Source organism: Podarcis muralis, chromosome 13 (assembly GCF_964188315.1).
Source record: "Podarcis muralis chromosome 13, rPodMur119.hap1.1, whole genome shotgun sequence".
In the NCBI taxonomy this organism is placed as follows: Eukaryota; Metazoa; Chordata; class Lepidosauria; order Squamata; family Lacertidae; genus Podarcis; species Podarcis muralis.
This window is the reverse complement of record NC_135667.1, coordinates 15,910,950-15,938,895: the sequence shown is the minus strand read 5'-3', so window position 1 is coordinate 15,938,895 and position 27,946 is coordinate 15,910,950. Positions and strand designations below refer to the sequence as shown.

General features: G+C 43.3%; 3 protein-coding genes across 8 annotated transcripts in view; 2 read left to right on the top strand and 1 right to left on the bottom strand.

Moving 5' to 3' along the window:
- LOC114581611 (integrin alpha-X-like) overlaps nt 1–21,318 on the top strand; it is a 29,686-nt gene extending 8,368 nt beyond the window's left edge. For all 5 annotated transcript variants that reach the window (XM_028701951.2, XM_077916982.1, XM_028701956.2 and 2 more), the window contains 24 exons: nt 14–147; nt 1,905–2,055; nt 2,811–2,961; nt 4,736–4,809; nt 5,670–5,802; nt 6,490–6,638; nt 6,927–7,061; nt 7,161–7,367; nt 9,193–9,323; nt 9,918–10,075; nt 11,063–11,211; nt 12,272–12,403; nt 13,238–13,311; nt 14,169–14,310; nt 14,439–14,552; nt 15,628–15,707; nt 15,959–16,042; nt 16,215–16,293; nt 17,126–17,233; nt 17,446–17,520; nt 18,091–18,204; nt 18,380–18,472; nt 19,134–19,244; nt 20,160–21,318. In XM_028701951.2, the coding sequence (XP_028557784.2) occupies nt 14–147; nt 1,905–2,055; nt 2,811–2,961; nt 4,736–4,809; nt 5,670–5,802; nt 6,490–6,638; nt 6,927–7,061; nt 7,161–7,367; nt 9,193–9,323; nt 9,918–10,075; nt 11,063–11,211; nt 12,272–12,403; nt 13,238–13,311; nt 14,169–14,310; nt 14,439–14,552; nt 15,628–15,707; nt 15,959–16,042; nt 16,215–16,293; nt 17,126–17,233; nt 17,446–17,520; nt 18,091–18,204; nt 18,380–18,472; nt 19,134–19,244; nt 20,160–20,294 (2,913 nt within the window). In that variant the 3' untranslated portion in view covers nt 20,295–21,318. The remainder of the gene's footprint in view (nt 1–13; nt 148–1,904; nt 2,056–2,810; nt 2,962–4,735; nt 4,810–5,669; nt 5,803–6,489; nt 6,639–6,926; nt 7,062–7,160; nt 7,368–9,192; nt 9,324–9,917; nt 10,076–11,062; nt 11,212–12,271; nt 12,404–13,237; nt 13,312–14,168; nt 14,311–14,438; nt 14,553–15,627; nt 15,708–15,958; nt 16,043–16,214; nt 16,294–17,125; nt 17,234–17,445; nt 17,521–18,090; nt 18,205–18,379; nt 18,473–19,133; nt 19,245–20,159) is intronic.
- A 99-nt stretch (nt 21,319–21,417) lies between these two features.
- The window catches only part of LOC114581610 (integrin alpha-X-like), a 40,545-nt gene continuing 34,016 nt past the window's right edge, over nt 21,418–27,946 (bottom strand). For both annotated transcript variants that reach the window (XM_028701948.2, XM_028701950.2), the window contains 4 exons: nt 27,710–27,823; nt 27,203–27,295; nt 26,878–26,988; nt 21,418–26,604 (listed from right to left, as the gene is read on the bottom strand). In XM_028701948.2, coding sequence (XP_028557781.2) covers nt 26,488–26,604; nt 26,878–26,988; nt 27,203–27,295; nt 27,710–27,823 — 435 coding nt within the window. In that variant the 3' untranslated portion in view covers nt 21,418–26,487. The remainder of the gene's footprint in view (nt 26,605–26,877; nt 26,989–27,202; nt 27,296–27,709; nt 27,824–27,946) is intronic.
- COX6A2 (cytochrome c oxidase subunit 6A2) lies at nt 22,686–24,496 on the top strand. The gene is given in 4 exon segments (XM_028701958.2): nt 22,686–22,829; nt 22,832–23,006; nt 23,816–23,958; nt 24,291–24,496. Coding segments are annotated over 4 exon segments (555 nt in total). The 3' UTR covers nt 24,384–24,496.

Here is a 27,946-nt window from a genome sequence, read left to right as displayed (position 1 = left end):
TTTCTCTTGTTAGTTTGCCCTGGCACAGTATTCCACTGGCTTCACAGAACACTTTGATTTCAATGCTCCAGATCCTTCTAATAATGTCTTGGGTATCACACAAAATCGCGGCTTGACCTATACAGCCACTGCCATCAGAAAAGTTGTGTATGTTCAAGAACCTTATTTCTCTGCAGAAACAGCTTGCTCCATCTCTTCCCCTTTTAGGCACAAACTAGGCATGAGTAATGGTTCAGTTCTGTTATCAGAATGAATTGCTAGGTTAGGGACCTGTGAAGAGTTTTTAAGATGTTCCAACATCATTGTGGTCCAATATCCAAAAAATCAAAAAAAAAAAAAAAAAAAAAAAAAAAATCAAAAGGTGTCCCAACAGCTCATTAATATTACAGGCTGGGAGAAGAACTAGAAGCTTGCTGTTTAGGGCTCATCCTCTTCACTCTCAGCTTCATCACTATCTCCCACTCCCTCTCTATCTCTTTCCAAACTTTAGCTCTCAGCTCAGTTCAGTTAGCTTAGATCCACAGGAAAATTCTGCTCCCTAGACACAGCAAGCAAAACAAATTCATGCTCAATCAATGCAAGCAACAGTGACTATGCCTGGCTTCCATGGTGAGAGACAGTATGCTTCTGAATGCCAGTTGCTGGGAATCATAAGTGGAGAGTGTACTGTTGCATTCAGGCCCTGCATGCAGGCTTCCCATAGGCATCTGGCTGGCCACTGTGAGAACAGGATGCTGGACTAGATGGGCCACTGGCCTGATCCAGCAGGCTGTTCTTATGTTCTTAAGATTGTGCAGTTGGTTGCTAAGTCCTAGTAAACCCGCTGAACATCTCCCATTATCTATCAGCTTTTACCTGATCATCCCTGGGATGGTGGCTCAGGCCCCCAACCAATATTGGGAGGGACTCTTTTGTGGTCCCTCTAGCAGCCACAATCCCTTCTGGGCAGTCTTTCAGGGGCCACACGCTAGTGATGGACAGGGCCAGAGGCAAAAGTGCTTCTTGCTTGCCTGGGTAGAGGACAGAGAGGGGTGTGTGGATGTGCATAGAAAGTAGCCTACTGTAGTGTACTGTACTGTAATGTTTACATTATCACCACCACTTTTGTTCCTGGCTCTATCCACCACTAGCATGTGGATGTTGGAAGGTTTCTCAGAAAACAATTTGGCCCTCAGTCTGCAAAAGATTTCACACTTCTGATGTAATGAACGTGTGCTGAGCTCTCATAGGATCTTCTTCACACTATGTCGCTGCCCATGTCTAAACTCTGCCTTTTTAGAGAGGAGTAAGAATAGCACTAAAGGCATTTACACTTGTGGAAATTCTGCTATTTTTCCCTTCTGGGAAAGCTACTTTTAGGAAAAGTCAGACTTTCTGTTGTCTACAGAAAACTGGAAGAACTGCGGGGAAAATACTAGATGGCAATGACTGGATTAGGCAATGTGTGGATGCACCACAAAAAGTGAGTGGATGAAGAATGGCAATTCCACACTATGTGTCTTCTGGGGAAGCATTGTAAGTTAATGCCTGATCAGTGTGCACATGGGAGAGAAAACTGAGGAAACATTTGAACATCATCAATTAGGCTTTCACATTTGTATTAGGAAGCAATTTTTGATACAGTAAGACCCCCCTTTAAGTTCAATGCATGAAGCCTGTTTTTAAAGAGGTTGCCCTCAGAGATGGGCACTCTGTGGTCCTCCATATGTTGCTGGACATTAGCCCCAGCCAACATGGCCAATGGTGATGTATGAGGAGAGCTATAGGCTAGCAACATCTGGAGGGAAACAGGTTCTCCTCCCCAGCGTTACCTCTTTACTCTATCCCCTCTTGTTTTCTCCTCTAGGCTGCTTTAGGGAAATGCAAACAATGAAGTCCTTATCCAGTTCTCTTCTCTTTCCAAGGAGGGAGATTTTTATCCCAAGGAAAGGCTCCAGAAATGGATCTACCAAGATTCTTGTTGTGATAACAGATGGTCAAAAGAATGATCAACTGCAGTATTGGGATGTGGTGCCAGAGGCTGAACGAGCAGGAATTATCCGTTATGCTATTGGGGTGAGGATTCTGCAAGGAGTCTTCTAGGTTTACTAAACAGTACTGTATGTGAATTTCCACAAAATCAGTTATTTAATTGCTTTTATTTGGATGTTTATAGCCTTTCTTGTTGGCAGTGCTAATTTCACATTTCCTGAGCATTTAGCTCATTATGCTTTATAGTTGTGGCTGTGCTCCTGCTCACATTGCTTACCAACCCCACCTACCCCCCTGTTGAAGTAGGAGTAGTGAAATTGCAGCTAAGAAGCTCAAATCATATTAATGACTGACTGGTACCCTTCTTTGGAAATTAAGCCAATGTCCAGACTTTCACTGAAAATTTTGGGGGAGCTCTGGCCCCCTGCTCCTCCCTACTTGGCACCACCCACTTGTTCAGACTTCTAGGACTTCCTCGTGAAATTGGTCTAAGGGCAGATGCACACCATATGTTTACAGCACATTCAACATCTATTTAATGCTCATGACCTCTGCCAAAGAATCCTGGGAACTATGGTTATCTTCTCCCAGAGCTACAGCTTCCAGCACCCATAACAAGCTACATTTACCAGAATTCATTGGTGGAAGCCATGGTGTTTGAATGTACTTTAAATGTATGTTGTAGATCTACCCTAAGTCTGAAGTACAGATACACCCTTAGAACATAAAATTCATAGAGATGGAGGGTGCTAGTTCAGTTACCTGCCCCCTGCCAAGTGGATTGCTCACCTGCATAGGGACCAAATGCTCACATCTTTTCTCTCTTCTGTCTGATGAAGGTTGGCAATGCTTTCTCAACTCAACGTGCCAGGGAAGAGCTGAATGCCATTGCTTCTGAACCTGACAACGAGCATGTATTTGCAGTGCACAATTTTGATGCCCTGAAAGGCATCCAGGATCAGCTACAGGATAAGATCTTTGCCATAGAAGGTAATAACAGGAACCTTAGCACTGAGAGGAGGCATTGAAGTCCCTTTCGCCAGTCCTTGTCTGGGACTGTGTATCACTGAGAATGGTTTATTCCATGATCATATGACATTTCTAATTTGCAAAGGGGTTTGTGGTCTTTACTTTGTTTGGCCTCACAATCACTCTATACGGTCAGTATTATTCCCATTTTACAGATGAAGACCTGTGATTGAGATAAATGAGCTATTTGCTGTAGAGGTATAACTTGAACATAGATCTCCTAGACTTAAAAGCCTGCACCTGGAATACTACCTCTCAATATGTGGTACAAAAGGAAAGTCCTCTAAGCTTCAGATGGGAAACCTGTGGTTCTCCAGATGCTGTTGGACGCTTTGCCTTGCTGGCTGGGCTGATGGGAGTTAAGAACATAAGAAGAGCCCTGCTGGATCATACCATAGTCCCATATTCTGTTCTCATAGTGCCTAACCATTTGCCTAGAGCAGTGGTTCTCAACCTGTGGGTACCCAGATGTTGTTGGACTACAACTCCCATCATCCCTGAGCTCTGGCCTTGCTAGCTAGGGGTGATGGGAGTTGTAGATCAACAACATCTGGGGACTCAGAAAGGCTAGCCTAGAGGAAGCCCACAAGCAGGACCTGGAATACAACAGCATATATGGAGGTCCGCATGTTTCTCATGCTTGCTATAGCACCATCTGGTGTGTCTGCTGCTAAAACAGGGAACAGCTTCGGCCTCTAACTATGTGGGATGCTATATATTGTTATAGGATTGGGTGATTAGTCTAAAAGTCATCCCTCCAAGACTGGTGTTTGTATATATTTTAAATGTAGGAAAAGTGACTTCCAACAAGGTCCAGCCAGTCTCTTTGTTAACTTAATGATTCTAGCTAAGTTTCTTAGGTATCACTTGGCTTAACTAAGGAATCCAAGAGACTGGTTGATACAGAAACTACTAGTTGGAGATGCTTTCAGAAAGTGGGCTAAAGAGGGCAGTTCCCCTCACCCTGGTTGGAGGTGGTGCTGTCATTAGATGTAGGGAAACAATAAACCTGGGGGGCAATCTCATATTCGAGTGGCTGAGAAAGAGCTACAGAGGCTTGAATTCTCTTTGTGTTGAATCCAAAGCCATGGCTTTGCCCAAAAAATCTAATAGGGGAGCAAGATCCACTGGAGTGTTAATGTCATTAGCTCGTTTACCTTATTCTTAGCTTGCAGTATAAATAAAACCACGTCACCAAGACATCACCACTTCCACAGTGAAGACTGTGGTTTCTTTATGATATGTGGTTTATTTACACATATATGCAACCTGAGCCAACAATATAGGGGCATTACTATTGACAGGCACAGATTTACAAAAGATCCCTGCATTGCAGCGGGTTGGACTAGATGACTCTCGTGGTCCCTACCAACTCTACACTTCTATGATTCCAGTGAGCTTCATTCTAGGGAAACCAAACCTGAGTTGTGCATTGGCACCCCTGAAACCTCTCACAGCTTGGAGATTGTGGACTGAACTATACAGCTACAAATAAAACATTTTAAATGTGTTGGAAAGTGCAATATACAAATGTGACACTAGATGATGACAGTGAGCTATGCCAAATTCAATGTATTTTTTTTATTAAAAAAATTAAGCATTTTCACAGGTTTTTAAAATATCTATGTAGATTCCACCTGGGTGGAATTTGGCAATTCAAATACAGGGTTTTCTTATAACCTCTCCTATGTGCTCTTCCCATTTGTCTGTGTCCTGTTCCCACCCTTCCTTGCAGGTACCCAATTCCAGAGCAGCAGTTCCTTCCAGATGGAAATGTCCCAGGAAGGATTCAGTGCCTTACTGACTCGGGTGAGTCTGGCCCCTAGAGTAGGGTGTGTGGAATCTTTGTTCTTCCAGATCTTGCTGAACTACAGATTCCATCTGCCCCAGTCAGCATGGCCAATGGCCAGGGATAGTGGCAGTTGTACTTCAGCAACCTCAGGAGGAAGAAAGTTGCCTGCAGGAAGAATCCAGGAGAGTCCTAAATGCCTGCAAGCAGAATGATTTTTGTTACTGAAGAATATATTCATAGATTAACTGCATGATCCCATTTCTATTACTGTATTCTGTTGTTCCATCAGCATGGACCTATTTTCCTCAGTGAAAGGAAATACAAAGTTGGAGATGGTATTCAGAGAGTGCTCAGGTGCTCAGGTCTTGGTTACATGCTTTCCATAGGCATGTGGCTGGCTACTGTGAGAACAGAATGCTGGATTAGATGGGCCAGCAGCGCTCATCTTATAGCCTGATGTTCTTGTCTTAAAGAATAATGGAGGGAGGACATGGCCGCAAGAGATATTTCTATACTCTTACTTGCAACCTTGAGAGTCAGAAACTTGCTTATAAAATTGAAAGTGAATATTCACAGGATGCTGAATTCAATCCCAGTTAGCAACAAGCTTAAAAATGATTGAAATTTGCGTTACTGCTTTAGGCTCACACAACCATGCTGGTTCTGGATGGATGATCCTGTGAGCCAAAGGGAGAAAAGATGGCTGGCTCAGCAGTGGTAGTGCTACTTATTGTAATGCTCAATTGCAGTTGTAGGGATTTTTTTTTTTTAATCTTTCAGTTTTTCATCTTTCCCTAATCCTCCTTTTTACTCTTTACCTCCTGTTGATGTTGATTTGTGGACAACTCTTCCTGCTGTGTTGCCTGCTGTGATTTAGGATGGTCCTGTCTTGGGAGCAGTAGGAGCATTTGACTGGTCTGGAGGCCTATTTCTGTATCAGAACAGTAACAGAGACTCAAGCTTTCTTAATGCCTCCAGCACCACTGAGGAGATGAAGAATGCTTATCTTGGTAAGTATTAAAACAAAACTCTCCAGCTAGTGGTGGTTGGTGCCCATGGGGGGGGGGGGACTGTTGGGGCAGAAGGCAGGGAGAGCAGCAGTAGGTGGGGCCAGACCCAATGACAGGCAGAGTCACCCCATGACTGGTTGGAAATAAGAAAGCAGGCAGATTGGGGACTGACTGAGGTTAGACTGAGGTTGGTGGGGCAGTGCCCCATTCACCCTAATGGACCAGCTTCTGCTGCCTTCCCCCCACCCCAGGTTTACCATGTTTTACTGTGATACATTTCCACCTCAGAGGCATCTGCATCTTGGCAGATGCTACCCTTTCTCCATTCAGGAGCACAGATAGAAAATACCATCTAGATACTCTTAGCACCACACATTTTCCCCCTGTCTCCACTCTTCAGATTCCTGCATCAAATAATTCATTATAAGAATTCTATGTAAACAACTGCACTAGCTGTATGCTATACTGAGAGACAGTGTGGTATAGTGGTTAAAACATCATGCTAGGGCTGGGAAAATTGCGGCTGAGATCCCAGTCAGGCATGAAGTGACCTTGGGCCCCTTGCTATCTAGGTGGGGAAAAGTTGTTTTGATCTGCTACTGGGTAGTTGAGAGGGAGAGACCCTTGCAAAGCAGTCAGAGATGTTCCAGGAGATCCCAATCAACCTTTTGCACACCCCTGCTCTAGGCTATTCTTCCCAAGCTGTCCTGCTTAATGGGAGAAGTGGCCTTGTAGTGGGAGCCCCCCGCTATGACTACGTGGGCAAAGTGGTTCTCTTTGAGAAAGCGGCCAGGAGTGGGAAGTGGCAACTAACAGCCGAGGCTGTTGGAGAACAGGTATGAACTGAGCTGGGCTAGGGCAAAGGAGACTGGTGGTGGAATGGAGAGACTGTTGAGAAAGCTTCTGAACCTGGAATGGAGGTGAGGAAGCTATGGCATCAACAATGAGATGATGAAAATGGCTTCAAGATAGAAGCCAGAAGTGGAGAACTTTGTTTTGTTGCTGTTAAGGGCTGGATTACTCAGCTGAGGGCCATGTGCTGGCTGTGTAGTCATAAGCAGCAGACAGGTCTGGGAACGGAAAGTAGAAGCGAAACTCAAGGGGACATTTGTCTGATGCCACAGGTTGGTTCCTATTTTGGAGCGGCGCTGTGCTCTGTGGACCTTGATCAAGACACTGATACGGACTTGGTGCTGGTTGGAGCCCCCATGTACTATGATGCTATTACAGGTGGAAGGGTTTATGTCTGTCATTTTAAGGTAAGGGAGAAGATGGGGAGAGTACATTAGATTGAGACCTTGAGGTGGGGTTGCTGGCTTGGAAATGTTTCAAGTGTTTTATTTGACTACTCTGTATAGCAAGGAAGACTTCACTGCACCATGACTTTGAAAGGAGAAGCAGGGCACGTTTTCAGTCGCTTTGGTGCCAGCATGGCAGAAACAGGTGACATCACCGGGGATAGATGGATGGATGTGGCGATTGGGGCACCCATGGAGAATGAGAATGTAGGAGCCTTATATATATTTGGGGGGAAACGAACATCTATCAACCCCAAGTACCTCCAGGTGAGCTCAATACCACTTCCAGCCTACAAAGGACCTACCTTGCTTGTGCTGCCTCCCAAGAGGCCCTTATTCTTTGTGCACTTAGAGGTACATCTAGAGTTGCTATACTGGTCCTTTTCTCTGAAATTTCTCTGAAATCGTTTTTATAGAGATTCCAGTCAGTGTTGTTTATTTGATGCAATCCAGTGTTTAACACTGGGTGGATTGGTTGGGGGGGAATACAATACTTTTGCAGCACGAACCTTTCCAGTGTTGGCAAAGTGCTATGGAGGCTTTTCATGGTTCCTCTGACTTTAAATTTTTCATTTTGGAGGGTCTGTTTATTTTATTTCTTCATGCCGATTTCAGTTAAAGGATAACCTCTTAAATTTGTCACTTGAATGGCTTCTCTTAGGGTGATTCCAGATGGTAACTGTTTTGCAGGTCAGGTTCAATCACATATTGACATTTGACATTATTACAAAGCAAGCCCACTTCTTGTGATGTCATGTAACCTACCCTCAAACAAATTAGGATAAATTCTCAATAAACATGTGATCTAAAAGCAACTTGGGTTGGTCCTAGGTCAGTTTCTGTTCCCATGGGAGGTAGGCTTTAATTTCTCTATGGGTTAGATCTAGGCTTATTCAGACTTAGAATTGATCCAATGAAGTTTCGTTAATTTCAGTACTTTTAGAATGACTGCATCTGGAGCAGGCCTATTATCTAACTATCTATATCTATCTATCTATCTATCATCTATCTGTCTATCTATCTATCTATCATCTATCTATCTATCTATCTATCATCTATCTATCTATCTATCTATCTATCTATCTATCTATCTATTTATCTATCTATCTATCTATCTATCTATCTATCTATCTATCTATCTATCATCTATCTATATCTATCTATCTATCTATCATCTATCTATCTATCTATCTATCTATCTATCTATCTATCTATCTATCATCTATCTATCTATCTATCTATCTATCTATCATCTATCTATCTATCTATCTATCTATCATCTATCTATCTATCATCTATCATCTATCTCTCTATCTCTCTATCATTGCATTAATTAATTAATTTAACTGCTTTTTTATATTTTTGAGTTTTTATGTCTTTCTAATTATGTAATTGCATTTTATTATAAATTCTTACTGTGAAGCATCCTGGGTATGGAGGGTAATATGCAAATATTTTCAACAAATAATTTTATTGTGAAAAATAACATGAAAGAAACTAGTAATTCTACATCCCTTTCAGGAATGGAAAAAGACATAGGGGCAATTCAGAGGCTATTAATTACTAGCCCTCCACCTGCTTTCATTAGAAATAAATTAACTGGACTGAACTGGAAAAATGTTTTGATTAATGTGACTTGGAATTTAAGAGAATGAGAACTACTCCAAAGTAAACACTGTAGAAGATTCTTGAGCAGGGGGGAAGGCATTGCTGAATAATATAGTACTGTGTGGAGGACCTCTTGAATTCCACACTTTCAGCTAAGTGTGGAAAAACAATGCCTCAGTATCACTCAAGGGCTCTAATGTGAAAGCAACCTAAGAGAGAAATTCTCAAGACGATTTGTACTCACTTGAAATGTTTGTGTCTGTTTTTACACCATTCCATACTAGAACGCTGCTAGGTTTTGATATTCTTTAAAAAGAAAAGCATAGTATAATATTTTGATGGGCTGTCTTTCAGTTGGGAATATGTACAGATCTTTTGATGCCTCCTTTGTTGTTAACCTTGTTTTGTGAGGATCACAGAGTCTCTCTGTCTGGCCTTGAGGCCACCTTCCTTCCATTTTGCATCCTTCATTTTTTGTTTGCAGCGCATTGAAGGGCTGAAGTTTTCTGGAGGGTTTTTGTACTTTGGTCAAGCTGTCAGTGGAGGAACAGACCTTACAGGGGATGGCCTGAAGGATATTGCAGTTGGACAAAAAGGAAGGGTCCTGTTATTGAGGTGAGAATGAGGAGCGGGGAAAGCCTTTCTCTCCCCTCCCTGTTCTTATTCTGTTTCCTCTGAACAGGAGAAAAGCCATTTCCATGGATGCCCCAGTAAAGAGGTAAATGTTATACGTAGAAGTACATATTCTCCTTTATTTCATTGTTTAAATTTAGTCCCTATCTTAATAAAGAGGCTCAGCACAGCTTACAGTTTTCAGTACACACAAAAGCTATCAAATGGCAGTGCAAAAACTGTGCAAATGGCTGTAGGAATAATAATTTTAAAAATATTCTTAAATACAGCTAGATGAATGCTGTGATTGCAGTGGGTACCAAATTCAACACCTGCAAAATTCAAATGGTTGTTGCCAGTGCTAGTCCTACTTAGAGTAGACCCATTGAGGTTAATGGGCATGTCTAACACTTTCCCCCAATGTTACAGTTTCCCCCAACATTATTTGGTTGGAGAACTGCATCACAAAATTCACAAAATCCTGCATTTTGAAGGATAGCTATGTTTTTCTTCCTGTACTGTTTTGGAAGGCATGAATTAAGTAAGTTGGTATTAAAATCCTAACCAAGCTGATTTTTTCCCTATCCCTACTGACAGGACACGTCCTGTTCTACATGTGTCGGTCTCCATTGAGTTCTTCCCACCTTTAATCCCCACCTCAAACTTCCAGTGTCAGGAACAGGAATCTCTCAAGGCTGAAGCCAGCATGGCAAAAGTGTGCTTTACCGTTGCTAAAGCTATTCAGGATAAACTAGGTGAGGCCACAATGCTTGCTCTGGCATAAGCCTATGTGGGACATGGAGTGGGGTTGGGAAGTGGTATAGCTCTCTTTGCATAACCTGAACCATCTTGGGTAAAGTCCTCTCTCTCGTGTACTTATGTGTGATGGGAGTTTTTGTCATGAGATGAATTCAAGCATCCCACCACATTCATCCAGAGGACTGTGCCACATGCCTCTCTACACATTGAAAAGGTTAAGAGATGCCCATCTCAGATGTGCCTTTTCTCTGTCTCAGCATAGCGTAGAATTCTAGGTCTCATCTTCCCTTGCTAGAAAGATTCAAGAAAGAGTCTGACACCAACTCTAGGTATTCCTCACCAGCCCCACTTTCAAGGGAGCTGCTCCTTGGCCTTCACAGTCAAGTCAGTTGGTGCTGAGTCCATCCTTACCTGGATGTCCTTATCTGTATGAAGATCTAGGGTTGCCAGTGGCAGGATGGGAATTCTTGCCCTCTCCTCCCAATGGGCAGAATCTGTGCCTTTAAGACAGAAATCAATAAGTGAAGCTTTTCCCAGCATGGAATTTTAGTGCTGGGGAAAATTTTAGTGCTGACTTCCACTTGCTTTTTAAATATACAAAACCTCTGTGTGCCCCCCCCCAAAAAAAGGGGGGATAAAGCTGCATTCCTCTGTAATCTGCCCTTCCCCAGATTCGTTGACATGGGAAGAGACTTGTATCCCATACCTTGAGTGGGCGGCTGAGTGGGAGGAGGCAGGCAGACTCTAGAGGCACTGTGGTGCGCCGCGCCCCTGGGCACGCCGCCCCAGGCGCCCAAGCGGCTTCCTCCGCCACTGCTAGTGAGAGGTTGTAGCTTGTGATATTCCAAGGGCCAGATACAGAGGCGTGGAGGGCCACATTCTGCCCTCAGATCTGAGCTTCACTGTTCCTGCCCTCCCAACTTCTTCCTCATTTCTTTTCTCATGCCAACCACAATCCCTACCCTCTTATTTCTCTTTCTCAGGTGAAATCTCTAGTGACCTGTACTACACTTTGGCCCTAGACCATGAGAGAACAAAGATTCGAGCCACCTTCAGCTCTAAATCAGTCCTGACTACAAACATTCAGATAGGCCTTGAGAATAAATGCCACAACCACCCAATTGAGTTGCCTGTAAGTTTGGCCTTATGTGCAGCGTTAATTCCCTTAAATATCTGAGGTGCAATATTGGGGGGGGGGGGTTCAGACCACCCACTATTTTGCTGTTTTGCAGGTGGGATTCAGGTGCACCCTGGCAAATTCAAGTTGCACAGTTAAAGTGGATTTGGCACCCTTGCACAACAGACCTGATTCTTTAAAAAAGGGTAGTAATGGGAAAATGTGATGGAAAGTGTGGAATAACACTTGTTTGATGTGACGTCATACAATCTCCCTGCAAACGAGTTGGAATGGATTATCCATAAACAGCCAACGTCATATAATCTTACCACAGACTTTGTGCAAACCAATGAGGATGAATGCTCAATAAACAGGTTGTCTGGAGAAAGTGTCTTAAATTTGAGAGGCTCTGTCTTTCATCTCCAATCTATATGGGAATTGTGAGTAGGGAGAGCACTGTTGTACATGGGTCCTGCTTGTGAGCTTCCCATAGTCATTTGATTGGCCCCTGTGAGAAGTTGGACTAGATGAGCCTGATACAGCAGTTCTTCTGATTTGTTTCACCACTAGATGGTGAACAGAGCATAACATTGTAAATGTGGCCAAGAGCATCCTATACAGTCATTCCTTATTTCTTGGCAGACTCTGATGGCTTGTATCCATTACTATATAAGCACATATCAGTGCAGTACTGGAATTGCATGTTTATTTTCTGCTAGGGAGGCACACACTTTATAAGTGCATTGCTGGTGCAGTGTTCTCCTGGCTTGCAGGAAAGCCACACAGAAAAGTAAAGATTTGAGAAATCCGAAGCCAACATGTTATTTTCAGTTCTCTTCCTTTTTCAGAGGGGAAAAGGGCTGGTGGGGAAATTGAAATATTTGTAGCATCCCTTTGACTATCTCGGATACATCTCTTTGGTTCAGAAGCAATATGTAAAGTAGACCTTCCCTGATATTATCATGCAGTGAAAAGAGAAACTCACTTTTAGCATGCAGAAACTCTATTTTTGTGCAGAGTGTATACATTCAGTATGCATTCCAAGGACATCTCTTTCTGTGCTCCAATCTTTTAGATCTGCATTGAGGATACTCTGACGCCTGTCACCTTGCGGCTCAATTTCAGCCTCGTAGGGAAGCCCATCGCTAAAGCCCCCACACTACAGCCCATCCTGAGCAAAGACTCAGAAAAGAACCACACAGCACTGGTGAGTACTTCAGCCCCAAGTCTTTTTATTACAAAATGAGAGCCAGCAACATTATAGCAGGATTCCCAGTTAAGGATGGGGATGAAATTCAGTTCTGTTTGCATTGAAAGGCAAATCTGCCTAATTCACACTTTCTGAAACAATTCATGAATGGAAACATAGTCATTCTTCAAAATTCCACACTTCTCCAGATTTACCATGTAGTTCTCCAGCCATGTTTTGTCCCCCACCCTGAAAAATGCAACTACTTGGGTAAAGAAAGCATAAAAATTCATACATTTGTGAAAATAACATACAAACCTGTGTTATATTAGGGGAATTTGTTTGCATTAATTTGTATATTAGGATAAATTCACACTAAGTGCTGATGAGTTTTCACAGGGACTTAAAAAAACAAACAGGCAAACTGAAGGGGAAATATGAAGAATTGAACTTTTGACTGGAAAAATGAGAAACTGAAAGGCCATTTTGCATATCCTTGCTCCTTGTTGAGTGAGCCCACTATATTATGGTCCTCATGGCACCTTCCCCCTGCTTACTGCTCCTAGGTGCCACTGACACCCTCATCTAGATTCTAGACAACCTTGTGGCCGTGAGCTATTGTGTAAGCACAGTGGGGGGGCATATGGTTTGTCATGTGTAAACGAACAATGTAAAAGAGGTGGTGATTGTGGGGGTGAAACACAGGAGAGGGAAAGGCTTGGCTGGACCTGAGTAGAGGTCATCCACCAAGGAACTGGGTTCCATCATTAGTATTTGGTGCTTAATTCTTCACTCCACTAAAAATTTCTGTGCCTACAAAAGTATAATGTTGTGACCTGCATGCTTTTACAGCTCCACTTTGAGAAAAATTGTGGCACGGATGGGAAATGTGAAGACCATTTAGAAGCTTCGTTTAATTTCTCAGGGTAGGAAAATATTTGCTCTCTCTATTTCTGTTTTGCCTCTCCATTATCTTCAATATATCTAGTTTTCTGGGCATCAGGACTCCAAAAAATAAATTTCTCTGTCTCATGGTTTTGTTACTGTTATAGGGATATTCCCTCCTCCCAATAGTTCCAGGATACACAGATATGCCATTTCTCACCTATGAGTGAGTTATTTCTCCAGTCACTCACTAGATTTATATTCTGCCTTACCATTACCAGGTTGATTTTAACACAACTTTCACACCCACTTTCACATTGGTAACTGGCGGCCTTGTACCCAGTATTGCTCAGAAATTCTAAGAAAACAAATCAGTGCCCATGAAGTGGGGTGAGATGAAGCATTTAGTATGTTTGCTCAATATTTGGTGTGTGCAAACATTAATGCATGCCCTCTTACTGTATTGGTTTTATTTTTGTTGTTCAAATTGAGTGGACTACATAGGAGAATTGCCTCCAGACTGTCAGTATTTTGTGGGAGGAGTTCAAGCACATACCGGATAGAAATTGAGATTGGTGCAATTAATGTCGATTAAAATGCTCTGGTGCAGCAAATCTACTTAACATCTTCCCCCCCAAAAAACCCTATGCAGTTAGGAAAGAGATGGGGAAATGCACTATTAAAGTGTGGGTAAAACAAATTATTAGTGGGAAGACAGATAGACACCCCACAAACAAGTCAGGGATGAATTCAGAATCAGTGCTCATTGTTGTATAACCTCCCTACAAACACTGGGTTTTCAGGGTCATTAGGAGGAGTCTAAATCTCTTGGATATTTGAAAATCTCTATGTATCTGAGACCTCTAATCCTGCACACATCCCTCTTTTCTACACACAGCTTGGACATTGTAGTTGTAGGTCTGACTGGTGAGTTCAATGTAACAGCTTCCATCCAGAATCATGGAGAGGACTCTTACAGCACCACACTGGGCTTTTTCTACCCTGCAGGGTTATCCTACCGCAAGGTCACTTTACCACAGGTGAGTGGAGCACTAGGGATGCAGGCATGGGGAAGAGCAGGAACAGTGAGCAGGTGGAGGGATGGGGGCTGCTTGGGAATTATTGTCTGGATCCATTCATAAACGATGAATGCCCCATCCTCTCTCAGCTCAGCAGGAGGGTCGTGAGTGTTAAGTGCCATTCAGTTACTGCGTCTGAGGAAGATGTCAGCAGGAACACCACCTGCAATATCAATCACCCAATTTTCTACAGTAAAGCAAAGGTATATTATATTCTTTGAATTCAATGCCACAAGATGTGTTCATAAGTGCTACCTTAAGGCTAACTGTCACATTGAGAGAAACAAACAAAAACAAAACAGGTGTCCTTCTGGAATTGTAGCATTTCAGAGGACATTGCATGATTAAATGCTCCCTCTAAGCTCAACTGCCTGTGGAAAGTTAGCATGTTAAGGAAAAGGGTTGTTGCCTAAACCCCTGTCAGCGGACAAATGCTGAGTCCCTCAGCCTGAAAGCGGAGTTGAGCGCCACACCTCATAGTCGAATTTGACTGGGCTTAACTGCCCAGGGGTCCTTTACCGTTACCTGATGCACTAGTCTATGTGCAGGGAGTTGTTTTTGTGTTCAGTGTGGAAAGAACGGCCTGATTCTCTTAAAAGAGAGATTGAAATGTCATTGAAGATGATTTTAATAATTGCCCCCCCCCAAAAAAAAATAAGGGAAAAAGAAGTATTTTTAACACAATATTGCTACCCCTCCGACAAACCCTCCAACCTGCAAATCAGATCCAATAAATAAAACTTACTGCTGCTTTGCAAAAAAAGTAGAGGCAAATGAAGGACATAGAACAGCATGAGTGGTACGCTGAGACGTAGGTTCAATCTTCAGCATATATTTTTATTATTATTATTGTGGTGGCGGTGGTTGTTATTGGTATATTCCACCTTTTATCTCCAAAGAGGTCCAAGTGCCATGCACACTTCTCCCCTTCTTGATTTTATCCTCACAACAATCCTGTGAAGTAGTTTAGGCTGGAAGAACAGTGGTTGACCAGTGGGCTTCATAGCTGAGTGGGGATTTGACCCCTGGTCTGTCAGGTCCTAGTCCAGCACTCTAACCACTACACCATGCAGCAGAATAGGGGGAATAAATCTCCCCCTCAGAAGCTGCTGCCAGCCAGAGTAGGCAAGATTAGCCTAGATGCGTCGGTGGTCTCAAGCAGGTTCATGTGTTACAGGCAGTCCAGGTATAGACTACCTTCTCTAAGGAAAGCCCTCCATACATAAAAACCTTCACATGTAGAAATAAGAAATCATATCATATGTTGGTGTATTGCAGGTTACCTTCATTGCCACATTTGACGTCTCCCCAGATGCTGATCTAGGGGACACTCTTCGGATCATGGCCAGTGCCAACAGGTGATGTTCACAGTTTTGCAGCTTTATGTGGCCTAATGTGGACCCCATGTTTCTTATAATGTAAAGGGCATGTTGGGTTTGGAGGAGAGAGAGAAGTGTGAAACAGATCTGGCTGCATTGTGACAGGGCAGTGGTGCTCGATGTAGTACATGATGGAAACACTAAACTGAAGCAGAGCATGATGGAATAGTGCATGATGTTCAAGCCCTTAAACAAAAAACTAACATATCTGTTCTCTTCCATTTGCCCAGTGACAACGGTGGCAACATCACCAAGGATATGGTTCATGAAGCAGAGTTGCCTGTCAAATATGCTGTGTATATCATTGTCACAGCGTAAGTAACTATGGATGTTTCAGGGGTAAAGCGGTGTTTGTAGAGTGCCCTCTAATAGAGCTAACCCTGATTCCTACTCACAAGGATATTACCTCTGAGATATCCCTTTCCCATCACCATCCTAGCCTGGTCCCTTTTCTCACGGATGTTCATTTCTCTTTCATCTTCACAGCATTGAGAAGTCAACCAAGTACATTAACTTCACAGCTGGCCAAGAGGATGCAAGCAAGAACGTGGAACATCGATATGAGGTGAAGGGCAAAGGGGATGGCAAAGGGTGGCTGGTAGGAAGAGGAAAATGGTACAGGCAAGGAGAGAATAATAAGGGAATGATGGGCAAGAATGAGGTCTCAACAAAAGCTTTAAAAGTGAGGTTACTTGAAACCAGGATTTCTGTAGACTTATATTAGTTTTATATTCATTTAGCTTGCCATAATAATCCAGGGCATTGTAGTTTGAGGTGCTTCTGGTCTGTCACTATTTTTGAGCTTTAAAAGTGAGGTTACTTGAAACCAGGATTTCTGTAGACTTATATTAGTTTTATATTCGTTTAGCTTGCCATAATAATCCAGGGCATTGTAGTTTGAGGTGCTTCTGGTCTGTCACTATTTTTGAGTGAGATTCAGTCATATACTGGCAAATTCAAGTTGCTTAATGAAAGTTGATTTGGGGTTCTTGTGCAACAAACCTGCTTCTTCCCCAAATCAGACTTGGTGCAAACCAGTCAGGACGAATGCTAAATAAACAGACTACCTGGAAATGACTTTGGTTGGGGTACTGAGAATTCCCTGCAGAAGAAGCTGCTTGGAAAAGGGCACCGGGTCCTCTCCCCTGTCGGCCATATGCTTAATTAGTCTTCTGACCGCTAATTAAGCTTTAACTCTGCCCCCAAACTAATTTGGGACTAGATCTGGTGTGGTCCATGGGTTGACCCAGGGTGGCTGTGCCTGATGGGGACACAGGGAGAATGGGAGGGAGCTGGGCATTGCCCGGGTTTCAAATGGTACTGAGTGGGGTGGAAGAAGACATCCAGGACCCATGGTGTGTTCTGTCTGCCTTGAACAGTGTCTATTTCACTTTCAGGTGAAAAATCTCCGTCAACGAAATGTCCCCATCTCTGTGACATTTCAGATCCCTGTAAAACTGAAAGGGATCCAGGTGTGGAATGTGTCTCAGGTTGTCTCTTCCCAGGTATAATTATCTGCTCATTCTCTAACCACCCCAATGTATAATACCCCTAATCTCTAATGAAGTGCCTCTGCTCACCTATTTATCTTGTTGGGGAAATAGGTAAAGCATGCCATGTCCTACTCCCAGCCTGCCAGATGTGGGGCTGGCTTGAACCTAGGACCTCCAAGAAGGAAGGTTGATTATTTAAACTGTCTCTTTTCCCACTTTCTCAGTTTGCCAAGTGTGTCTTGGAGAAAGAAAGTGCTGGCACCAAAGATTTCCCAGTGACAAAGGACCTCCCCCTTCTGGTGAGTTTAGCATACTGCAGCCTTTCCCCAGGATCACCTACATCTGTTGTATATAAAAGAACACAAGAAGAGCCCTGCCAGATCAGATCACTGGCCCCTTCCATCCAGCTAATGCCTGTTCTCAAAGTAGCCAGCTAATGCCTGTGGGAAGCCCAAAAGCAGGACTTGAAGCTCCTAGCTATCTAGAGCTAGTGTGATGTTGTGTTTAGATGGGTTTAACTAGGGCTAGGGAAGTCTGGATTCAGATCCTCACTCAGCCATGAAACTTTCTGAATGATCTTGGGCCAGCTACTCTCTTTCAGTCTAACCTGCCTCACAGAACTGTTGGGATAATAACAGGAGTGGAGAGACAACTCCTTGGAGGAAGAATGGGATTAAAGAAGCATATTATAATAACAGCAGAGACCATCCTCGGAACTATGGTGGCTAGAAACTTCTTTAATAAAAAGAAAGTAGATGTTTTCAGGATGTTGAATTGCCATGCTGCATGCTGGCTGAAGATATCTCTGCTCAGCAGTGAGTTTTCCCTTTGGCCTTGCTCACCCCAGCTTATCTTTCCACCTCTCTCAGGACTGCTCTGTAGCCTCCTGCAAGATAATCCGTTGTGACATTTTGTCACTGAAGACACGGGAGCCGCTGGAATTCAGGATCAAGGGGGATGTCGGTTTCCAGTGGGCATCTCAGGTATAGAGGTTGCCATTGATGGGTATTATATTGAGGGTTTTTTTTTAAAACAACAACAACAAAACAATTTTTTTTTGTGACCTGCAAAATGTTAATTTGCTCTGCTGGTCAGCAACTTGTCAGTGCCTGACAAGGGATTCCCCTCTCTCAGAAGGAATTGCTCTCTCTTCCCCAGATCCAGCAGAAGAAAGTTGTCTTGGTGAGCATCGCCCAGATTTCCTATGATGAGAAAAAATACACACAGAAGGAAGGCTTTGCACAGGCCCAGGTAATGGGGGGAAGGGGCAGTGGTGCATTTACTTGATTTTAGGACTCCCTCAGGTAACCTGCTTATTCATCCTTCATTCTCATTTGCTTGCACAAAGCTTATGCAGTGGTTAGGCACTGAACAGTTGAGAGTTAGACAGTGGTTTTACCGAACATTTGTGATATGGCAAGTATTCATTCTGCATTGATCGTGATTTGCTTTTGGAGTGTTTATGCATCTTCCCAGTAATCAGTTGTTTGCCCAACACTTTCCAATGCAGTTCCCTATCACTTTCCAAACCACAAAAAGTCCAGTATTTTTTTGAAGTGGACAAAACCCTTTGATCCACTTCAATTGTGCAAACCTTACATTTTTGGTATGTGTTTCAATCCCTCCTGCAAAATACTGGCAGTCTTTAGGCACCTTTAGACTCTGAACTATAAGGATATGATGCTGCTTTCAGGGCAGGGGGAGCAGCAGCCTCACCCAGTGCTTATAGCTGGGGCCTAACTCCTGGGTTTTTCTGCCAGAGATGTCTACCGTTGGACTAAGGGAGGGAGGGAGCAAGAGCAGAAAACTGGCAGCTGGACCTCTGTCCTCCCACTCGCCCCAGCACTTGGGTTAGAGGATGACATCAGGATGTCTTGGTTAGTCTGGTTCTGTTCAATTTCTCCCCACCCAGGTGCAGACCATGGTGGAACGAATAGAGCTCTACAACTACCTGCCTGCGATCATTGGCAGTGCCATTGCGGGGCTTGTCCTTCTCGCTGTCATTGCTGCAGTCCTCTACAAGGTGAGGCAGAGTTGCAAGGGGAATCTAATGAGAAGCGAAGGAGGGCTTAATCCAGATGTGGGGAAGGTTTGTAAGGCTTCTGAATTTGGTCTGTGAGGCCATTTTCGGCAAACCACACCGACCTGACATAAGATGTCAGGTTCACATATGTGTCATATTTATTTGTTTATACTGCAATTTCATTTTAAAAAATTGAGGTGGTTTACAATGTGTGTGTGTATGTGCACACACTTTAAAAAAAGGAAAACCACAGGTCATCAACTAACTTTTACAGAATATGTTTTTCTTAATTGTCTGCATCAGCCTGGTGGCAAAGAAAAGTATTCAGCAAATCTTTAAAGGTTAATATAGAAGGTGCCTGTCAAATTTCTACTGGAAGTGCATTCCACAGGGCTGGGCTGATGACACTATTCAATTTAACACTGAATCAAGTGAGCCTCACCAGCTTGGGGGACAACCAACAATGTGGCAACCAGTAATGTGGTGCCCACAGGCATCTACAAAAGTCTTCCCTAATTCCAAAATGGTCTGCTATGCCTGCCCCCCCCCACTGAAATTAGGCTTAAAATCAGCAGTTTAGTATAGCCTATAGAGTAGATTGTGGTGTGTGTGTGCGTGTGTGTGCAGCCCATGACAGTTTCTTTCATTTGTAAAGGTCCCAAAAGGCTGGTGATGCCTGCATTTCTGTTTGTGAAGTGACAACAGAAAGCATGTGCTTCTTGAGCATGTTCAGAGTGCTTTCCTCTCCTCAGTGGGGTAATCCTAGGTGGGTGGGAGGCAAATGGCTTCTGCTGCAATCAAAGGGTATGATTTCCATGCCACAATCTCAGAAATAAAGCACTATATTTCTAGAAGAGTGAAATGTAACATTATTCTTCTCTTTCACTTGCTCCCTGCTCCTTTCTTTCCTTCTAGGTTGGGTTCTTCAAGCGCCAATATAAGCAGATGCTTACTGAGGCTGGGGCTGATGACGAAGCTGCAGATCCCACCTCACAACCCACCCCTCAAGACCTAGACGCCTCTCCTCCCAGCAAAGACACTGTCTACTAATAAACCTCCTGTTCCTCTGCGACTTTTCGATACTCTGGGGAAGGTAACCCTCAAAAGCCCATTTTAAGGACATAAGAAAAGCCTTGCAGGACCTGATCAAATGTCTAGTTTCCCACAGTGGTCAACCAGATGCTTCTGAGACAAACGGGTCTTGGAGGCAATAGATTCCCCCCCCCCATTGTTGCTCCCTAGTGACTGGGATTCAGAGGATCCATTGCAGCTCTTTGATAGCCTTATTTTCTGTGAATCCTCCCCCTCCTTTAAAAGACATCTAAACTTTTGACCATCATGTATTGTGACATTTCTCCTTAACCAAAGAGATTCTCCTTTTACCCCTTCAGCACAATGGATATAAAAAACTACTGCAGTATTACAGTTTATCCCCAGCATAATGTGCCACATTTTCTAGCACAAATTTACATCTAATTCTGTGGGCTGATAGTAGAGTTGGAAGGCTACTTCAATTGTGCTGCAAAAATGCCACTGAGGATGTCAGACTAGGATTCTCTCAAGCAATTTTTGATCCAAAGCCTATTGAAGGGAAGTAATGGAGTCTTCAGTGTCCTTGGTAGCACATTTCATTTAGGCAGTACAATGATTAAGGGAACTGAAAGCAGTGGTTGTATTTGAAGCAGAGAAATATTATGCTGGAACTGTGGGTTTTTGAGGGGAAAGCTAAGAGATAGTGGTGTGGACAACTAGAGTTGAGGGAGAAATTTGGTTTGGTTTGCTGTTTCATGTGAACCTAACTAATTCAGTTTCTGAAACAATGCATAAATCACAGCACAGCTAGGCTTCAAAATTTGCCCTTCCCAGAACTTTGTGATGCAGTCTTCTGACTAAAAAAAGTGTGGATTATAGGAAAGCATGTATAAAATGCATATACTAATGAAATAATATATTAAATTTATGGGGAAACTGCTTGCAAAAATGTATAGTAGAGGAAATTTGGATTAAAATGCCGATGAATTTCCACGAGGACTGTCTTTTAAAAAAGGAAGTGTGGCAAATTTAACAACTTGAATTGTATTGTTTTTGTGTTCAATTGTTGTAAACAACTCTATTTTTTTTATAAATAGCAGTATCAAATTATTTTTATAAGTAAAAAAGAAGAAACTGAAGAGAAACCAAAATTGACAGATTTGTCAACCCCTAGAGACAACCTTACACAAAACGGAAGCATTCAGCAGTGTGAAAAAGAGAAATACATCTCAAAATAGTAAAATAAGGTAATTAAAAACTGATTTGAAAAAACAACAAACAAACTTGGAAAAGCACCCCTGCCCCATTGTTTCCAGTTTTATTAAACTCTAGCCCACAGAAGTTTACGTTGTTATAAATGTGTTAGTCTTGAAGATGCCACACACTGTTGTTTCTGTTGCAACAGAATATTGCAACAGGTATATTGCCATGGGACTATACTACAGGGTTGTAGAAAAATATATTTCAAAGATAGTAGAAAGTCATTTGTTAAAGAGTGAGGATGGCATCAGAGCTTGGGTGGTAGAGTACGGGGGGAGGGGGAGGTGAGCTGCTGCCTTGGTAGCAGGAGGGCATTCTTTGGAACTGGGTGGGTTGTGGATGAGTTGCCATCATGCAGGGATGCCACTGCATGTTTGTCATGGACTGGCTAGATGCAGAGGAGTGGTGGGAGGCCGTTGGGGAGAGTTCCTGTGATCACTGGGTCTGAGCTGTTTTGGTTTCTTTGAATAAAGTGTTAACTTCACTAGCCCCAGGTGTTTTATTGCTGACCTGCTCCGGACTCCAGCTCCCAGCAATGTTGCACCTTTGCATTTCATGATGTCACATAGCTGTGTAATATGCACTGAATCCCACTGCCAATACTTGATGCTCTTTACTGATGTAGAAGTCACATAGTTGGCAGTGAAGAGAGATCTGAAGGCCGGAATAGGATAAGTCTGGGTTCTTAAAGGTTTAGAAAAAGGGAGAGCTAGGCTCTGGTGGACAACTAAAAGCAAAGCATGGTAGGAAAAGAAATCTGTCAAAGGGGCAGAAACATGAAAGTGAGGAAGCCCATGCTCAACCAGCCTAGATGGAAGTAACAGTGTTTGGGGAAACATGTCAGAATTTTGCAAAAAAGTCATACTATCTCAAACACCAAATTTCAATTTGATATCAGACAAGTTAAATTTCAGCACATACTTTGTCATATGTTACTTACAATGTGCCCTAGTAGCCCCATTCTTATCTTATTAACGCAACTAGAGTATTCCCTGCTAGACACCCTCTGAAGACTGGGCAGTCTGCATTTGCTTTGAGTATAGCTATAAATAGACCCCAGGAATCCAAGGGTGGGGAGAAGAGGTTGGTTGGTTCCTGGGCCTCAAGCCAAGGGTAATGAGACCTTGGTCTTTAAACAAGTGTTAGTCGATGGTCTTCCTGGATAATGTTCAAGCTGGGCTATGTTTATCTCTCAGATTGATTGGCCAAGCATGGTCAGATGGGCATAACTGTCAGGTCTGGCAAAGGGGAGGAGAGGGCTGTGGTGTAGGGAGTGTGCAGGAAGGCCTTAAACACAGGAGAGTGAAGAGAGACCAACCAGCCCGACGAGGAGAGACCTCTATTGTTGACAACCTCGGACGTCCTTGGCTTCACACATGATTCCCTGGTGGAGGGCCACACGACTGGTGGCCCACGGACGAAAGCTTGCCACAGCAGCGGCTAGTGGGCACCATGGTGATGGGTCAGGTGGTAAGTGAATTCAGTAAGAGACAAGGCCAATAGCATAAATGATTACTGAAAAATTGTTGAGCAGCACCACTGTTCTTAGGTCATGATTGCTACCTATTTATTCTTTCTGTTACCTTAATGGTTCAGGGGAAAGTGTACACTTTTAAAAATTAATTTTAAGAAACTTTATTTCAACTTGGGGGACATAAATGATGCCTGAGATTTTATTTGCTCCTTGCTTCCACTTGCCTGTCCCTTGCCCAATTTTTGTTTCAAAAGACCTTTGCTTCCTTTATTAAATCTTTTATGGGGACACTATGCAAGGTATTATGTATTAGCATATGCCTTTTGGAATGGGGTCACTATGAGGTTTGGAGAAGTGTCTGTCCTAGGAAGCTAAGTACATATTAAAGTGACGGCTTCTTCCACTATCTAGTTCTATAAGTGCCCCTTTCTCTACACCCCCCCCCCCCGGCCAATTAACTGAAATGTACTACCCCATTGCTTTCCCTCTGGGTTTGTACTTTTGGAAAGATGCCGGTGATTTGGTATCTGATCTGTTTTCCACAAAAAAGGACAGCAAAGAAAGGGACCTTGAGAATGACCTTATTTCTCTGTTAGAGGGCACTGTGCAACAGCAGATCATAGAGTAGGTACTGGGCAGAGGGTATTTGCCCCCTGAGAATCAAAATGTGCCAGTGGCTCAGGAAAACACAAGGAGGCACTGTGTTGCTCCAAGGAAGTGGATGCTACAACAGCACACCAATGCCATCTGCTGCAGTTTATGCTCTGCATTTGGGATTACCCTGTCTTTCCTATTTGTGATGCAGTGCGAACATGGAAAATCTTATCCTTTGTGGTGGCACTTCCTGGAGTGGGTGTCTGCATGTTGAATGTCTATCTGCAACAAGCAAATCACCCGCATGAACCACCTGAGTTCATCCCATATCATCACCTGCGCCTCCGATCAAAGGTAAGAATTAAGCAGGAGAGTTCTGGTAATGGATTAGGAAGCATCATTTTCCAAAACAGATAGGTCAAGCTATGTGGCTTGGGATATTGATACTCAAAGGACACCATGTGAATTATTGTTTAGTCTTTTAAAATGTCAGCGGAGTTTGGTTTTTATTCTGTGCTTTTAGTTGTCTGCTATTTTACATCATACTGTGCTAGCTGCTTAAAAAAATATCATTGTGATGATTTTCTTCATTATATTAAGGGGTATGCAATTTAAAAAATAAATAGATGGAAGGGGTGTACTGGCAATCTAGCCCTCAGTTCTCTTTCTCTCTCCTTCTTTTTCAGCCTTTCCCCTGGGGTGATGGAAATCACACCTTCTTTCATAACCCTCACACCAACCCACTGCCCACAGGTTATGAAGGAGGCAGCCACCACTGAACCACTGCCATTCTTTCTTACGGGGGGACAGGGAGGCATATATCCCTGTATAACTTTATTACTGCTTTGAGACAGGTTTCCAGGGATAATAAAATCACATTTTGATGGATGGAGCACTTTCTTGGTATTTCAAATTGTATTGTATTGGAGGCAGTTTGGGGGAATGTTGGGGGGGGGGGAGTGTTGTTCTTCTGCCAAATTTTCAGGGAAAAGAGGTCAGCTGGGAAACAGTTGATGCCTAGTGCATTAGATGATAGCTTTCAGCCAGGGCTGCTGAGGTTAGCCTAGAGATGTTCAACCCCACCCCCGAAGAAGTCCTGATAGCCAATTAACAGTGAAAAATCTGTCAAGATTGCAGCTGATCTTGCTTGCATTGCCGTGCTTCCTATGTTTACAGTTCCTAAAGACCTGGGTGACTTCATGTGTATTTTTCTCAAATTTGCATCATGCAATTCTTTTTTTAAAAAATGTTGATAGTTATAAATTTATATCCACATACCAAGTCCAAGATGCAGCATAACTGTGAATGAAAGAAACAACCACGAGACTTCTTCAGGCAGCAACTGTTTGCACAGCAGATTAAGTTGCAGGAGGAACAATCTGATACATCTATCTCCAGTACGGGAACATGGTCCCCAGGCAGAAAAATCCCAGCATTTCACCAAAAGCATTTCATCTAAATGCTGTGCCTGAGATCTTAAAACCCAGGGCCAGGATTAATTTATGGGTAATAAGTGCATTTGCAGATATTTGCCCTTTTTTCTTCTTCCATGATCCATTTATTCAAAACCTTTTCTTTTTGCAAAAGCTGGGAGAATTTGGGGGTAGAGATAGTTATATCTGGAGTACAAGGGCAGGGACCAGTAAATAATTGCTATGGAAGATTGAGAAGGAACTGTGCAAGACACTTATGCCTCACCCCTTGACCACATAAATTTGGTTCAGTCTCCCTTCCGGCAGCTAAGATGCTGCTGTTCACATTCTTTTCAGTCTATGTTTATAAGGACAATAACATTTTACCACAGGTGTATTGCTGGATGTGCTACAAACATAAGACACTCTTTCTCACACTTCTGCAACATATGACTGAACTTCACCAGCCCATAGTCATAGGGATTAGAAGCCATGATCCCTAGCTTTCAAAGCCACGATAGGCGTATTTTCCTGCATAAAAAGCACTTTTTTGTAGGACTGTGTGTATGTCAGGAGTGGGGAACCTGTGGTCCTCCACCTGGCGTTAGACTCCAACTCCCATCAGGGAGTTGCTATTCAGCAACAGCTAGAGGACCACAAGTTGTCCATTCCCGGTACAGGCATTTCTCCACTTATGCATGTTTGACTTGCACATGAACATGTGAAGTTTTGGGAAACAATTAAATAAATTAATCTAAACTGCAAAAATATGTGAACAGGGCAAAAATGGCCTGAAAAGAACAGAAAAACTGCAAAAATGGCACGAAAATAGCGGGAAAATAGCTAGTAATTCCATAACCCCTTGCACTGATCTTTGAGGCCTTGGAGAATTGGAGTTTGAGAAAGGATGTTTGGAGGGAGTAATTTTGGTGGCTTTTTAGTGGAATTCAGCTTTTTAGATGTTGTTCCCCACTACACATGATTTCACGTACAGTGGACGCTCGGGTTGTGAACGTGATCCGTGCGGGATGCACGTTTGCAACCCGCAGCATTCACAACCCGCGTCTGCACGTCTGCAGTACTTCCGGGTTTCGGCGGTCTGCAACCTGAAAAAACACAACTTGAAGTGGCTGTAACCCGAGGTATGACTGTATGTGCACAGTACCTGGGAATGTAACCCCCATGTAAGTGGGGAGACGCCTGTATAGGTTATTACCAGTAATGATGTCACATGTACATATTTATCTGTGTGCTCACATACATACCCCCCAACATACCTCAGCATGTGAGCAACTGTGATACATGTGACGGTCATTTTCTACCATCAAAGTTCTTTCTATTTAAGGAAACTGCAATCTATGAAGCAGACCTCGGTTATGTTCAGGAGCAATTATCTCATCTTGTTCAGTCCATTTGATTATTGTGGGCATACTATAAGATACCCTATAGAAGGCATGGGTTGTGGGATTGGCTACCCTTTAGTAGCAGCAGTACTGGGGCCAGCACCACTGTCTTGTTGTGGGGATCCCGCCACCTCACCATCTCCTGCCTCCATCATTTGTTTGTATTGTCGTTTGAAGAAGCCAACCTGGAAAGAAGGGAAGAGAGCGACAAACACACACAGAGAGAAAATTCAGATGAAGGGTTTGCTCATCCTGGGGGTAATGGGTAAATGGTAAATGGCACCAGAAGAGTCAATGAAACAAGTATAGACCACGTTTGTACACTGGGCACCCCCACTTAGGTGTGGCAGCGTTCTGCCCCAGCCATCTTCCTACTTGTGTGTGTTTGATGTGGGCCAAAGTTACTCCCAAAGGCCCTCCCCTTACTTATAAGCATACTTCTAAATCTCAGTTCTTACCTTGTAAAGAACAGCAGCAATCAGGGCAAGAAGAATGAGTCCCCCCACACTGCTGCCAATAATAACAGGAAGGTAGTTGTAAGGCTCCAGGAATTCCACCACAGTATTCGCCTACAGGGTAAGAGGGAAAAAACTGAGAGGGAGAACCTCGTGACGTCATGCACTAGGGTTAATTCATTTGAACCGTGCCTCATCCAGAGCTACAAAAGGTAGCCTGGAATGCTAACTCCTTCCCAGCTCCTTCTAATCCTAGACAACATCTGGAAATATCCTGGCTCCGAGCTATGGCCTATGGACAGTGTGTCTCCTTTTGACCCATCATTACCTGATTCTGTGGAAGGCCCTCTTTCTGGGTATATATTTTCTCATCGTAAGAAATCCTTGCTGAGCTCACCAGGGTCACTTTCTTCTGCTGGGTCTGAAAGACAGAGACAAATCCTCTCAGAGGTGGGAAAGGTACTCACCTGAAATATTTCACCAAGAAGGGATCCAAAAGGAGTAACTGGCTCTTTACAAAAATAATTTTTTTTAAAATAAAAAAATTGCTTTGTTGATCTAGAGATGTAATTGACTGTGAGCATATCTACTATACAGCAACTTAAATTATTTGTATAACATATTGTCATAGGGTCCTCCAAAGATCCTAGGAACTGTCATTTGGTGAGGGTTCTGTTGAGAAGTCTGGTCACCACTGAAGAAGAGTTCCTGGGGTTCATAGAATGGCTGCACCCAAAGATGCAGCTGGTTTGGGTGTTCCGCACAGAAGCATGTTAACATCTTACATGACCTTCCCACCCCTGCACCAATAAAGCCCCAGCAGTGGCCTTCATACCTGGGAGACCCATTGGAATCCCATCTTCCCCTTGATGCTGAACTCCAGTGGTTGCTTCTGCCCCAGGGATGGAATGTTGCACCGGATCGTTTTACAGACGGCCACAGAGCAGTCCTGGAAGGAGGTGCAAGGATATCCTCAGATAAAGTGCTGATGCTGAGTATAGCTACCCCTTGACCTAAAGGGGTCCCCAGAGTCACCCAGTCCAGGTGCTTCTGAAATAAGGGGGTATACTTT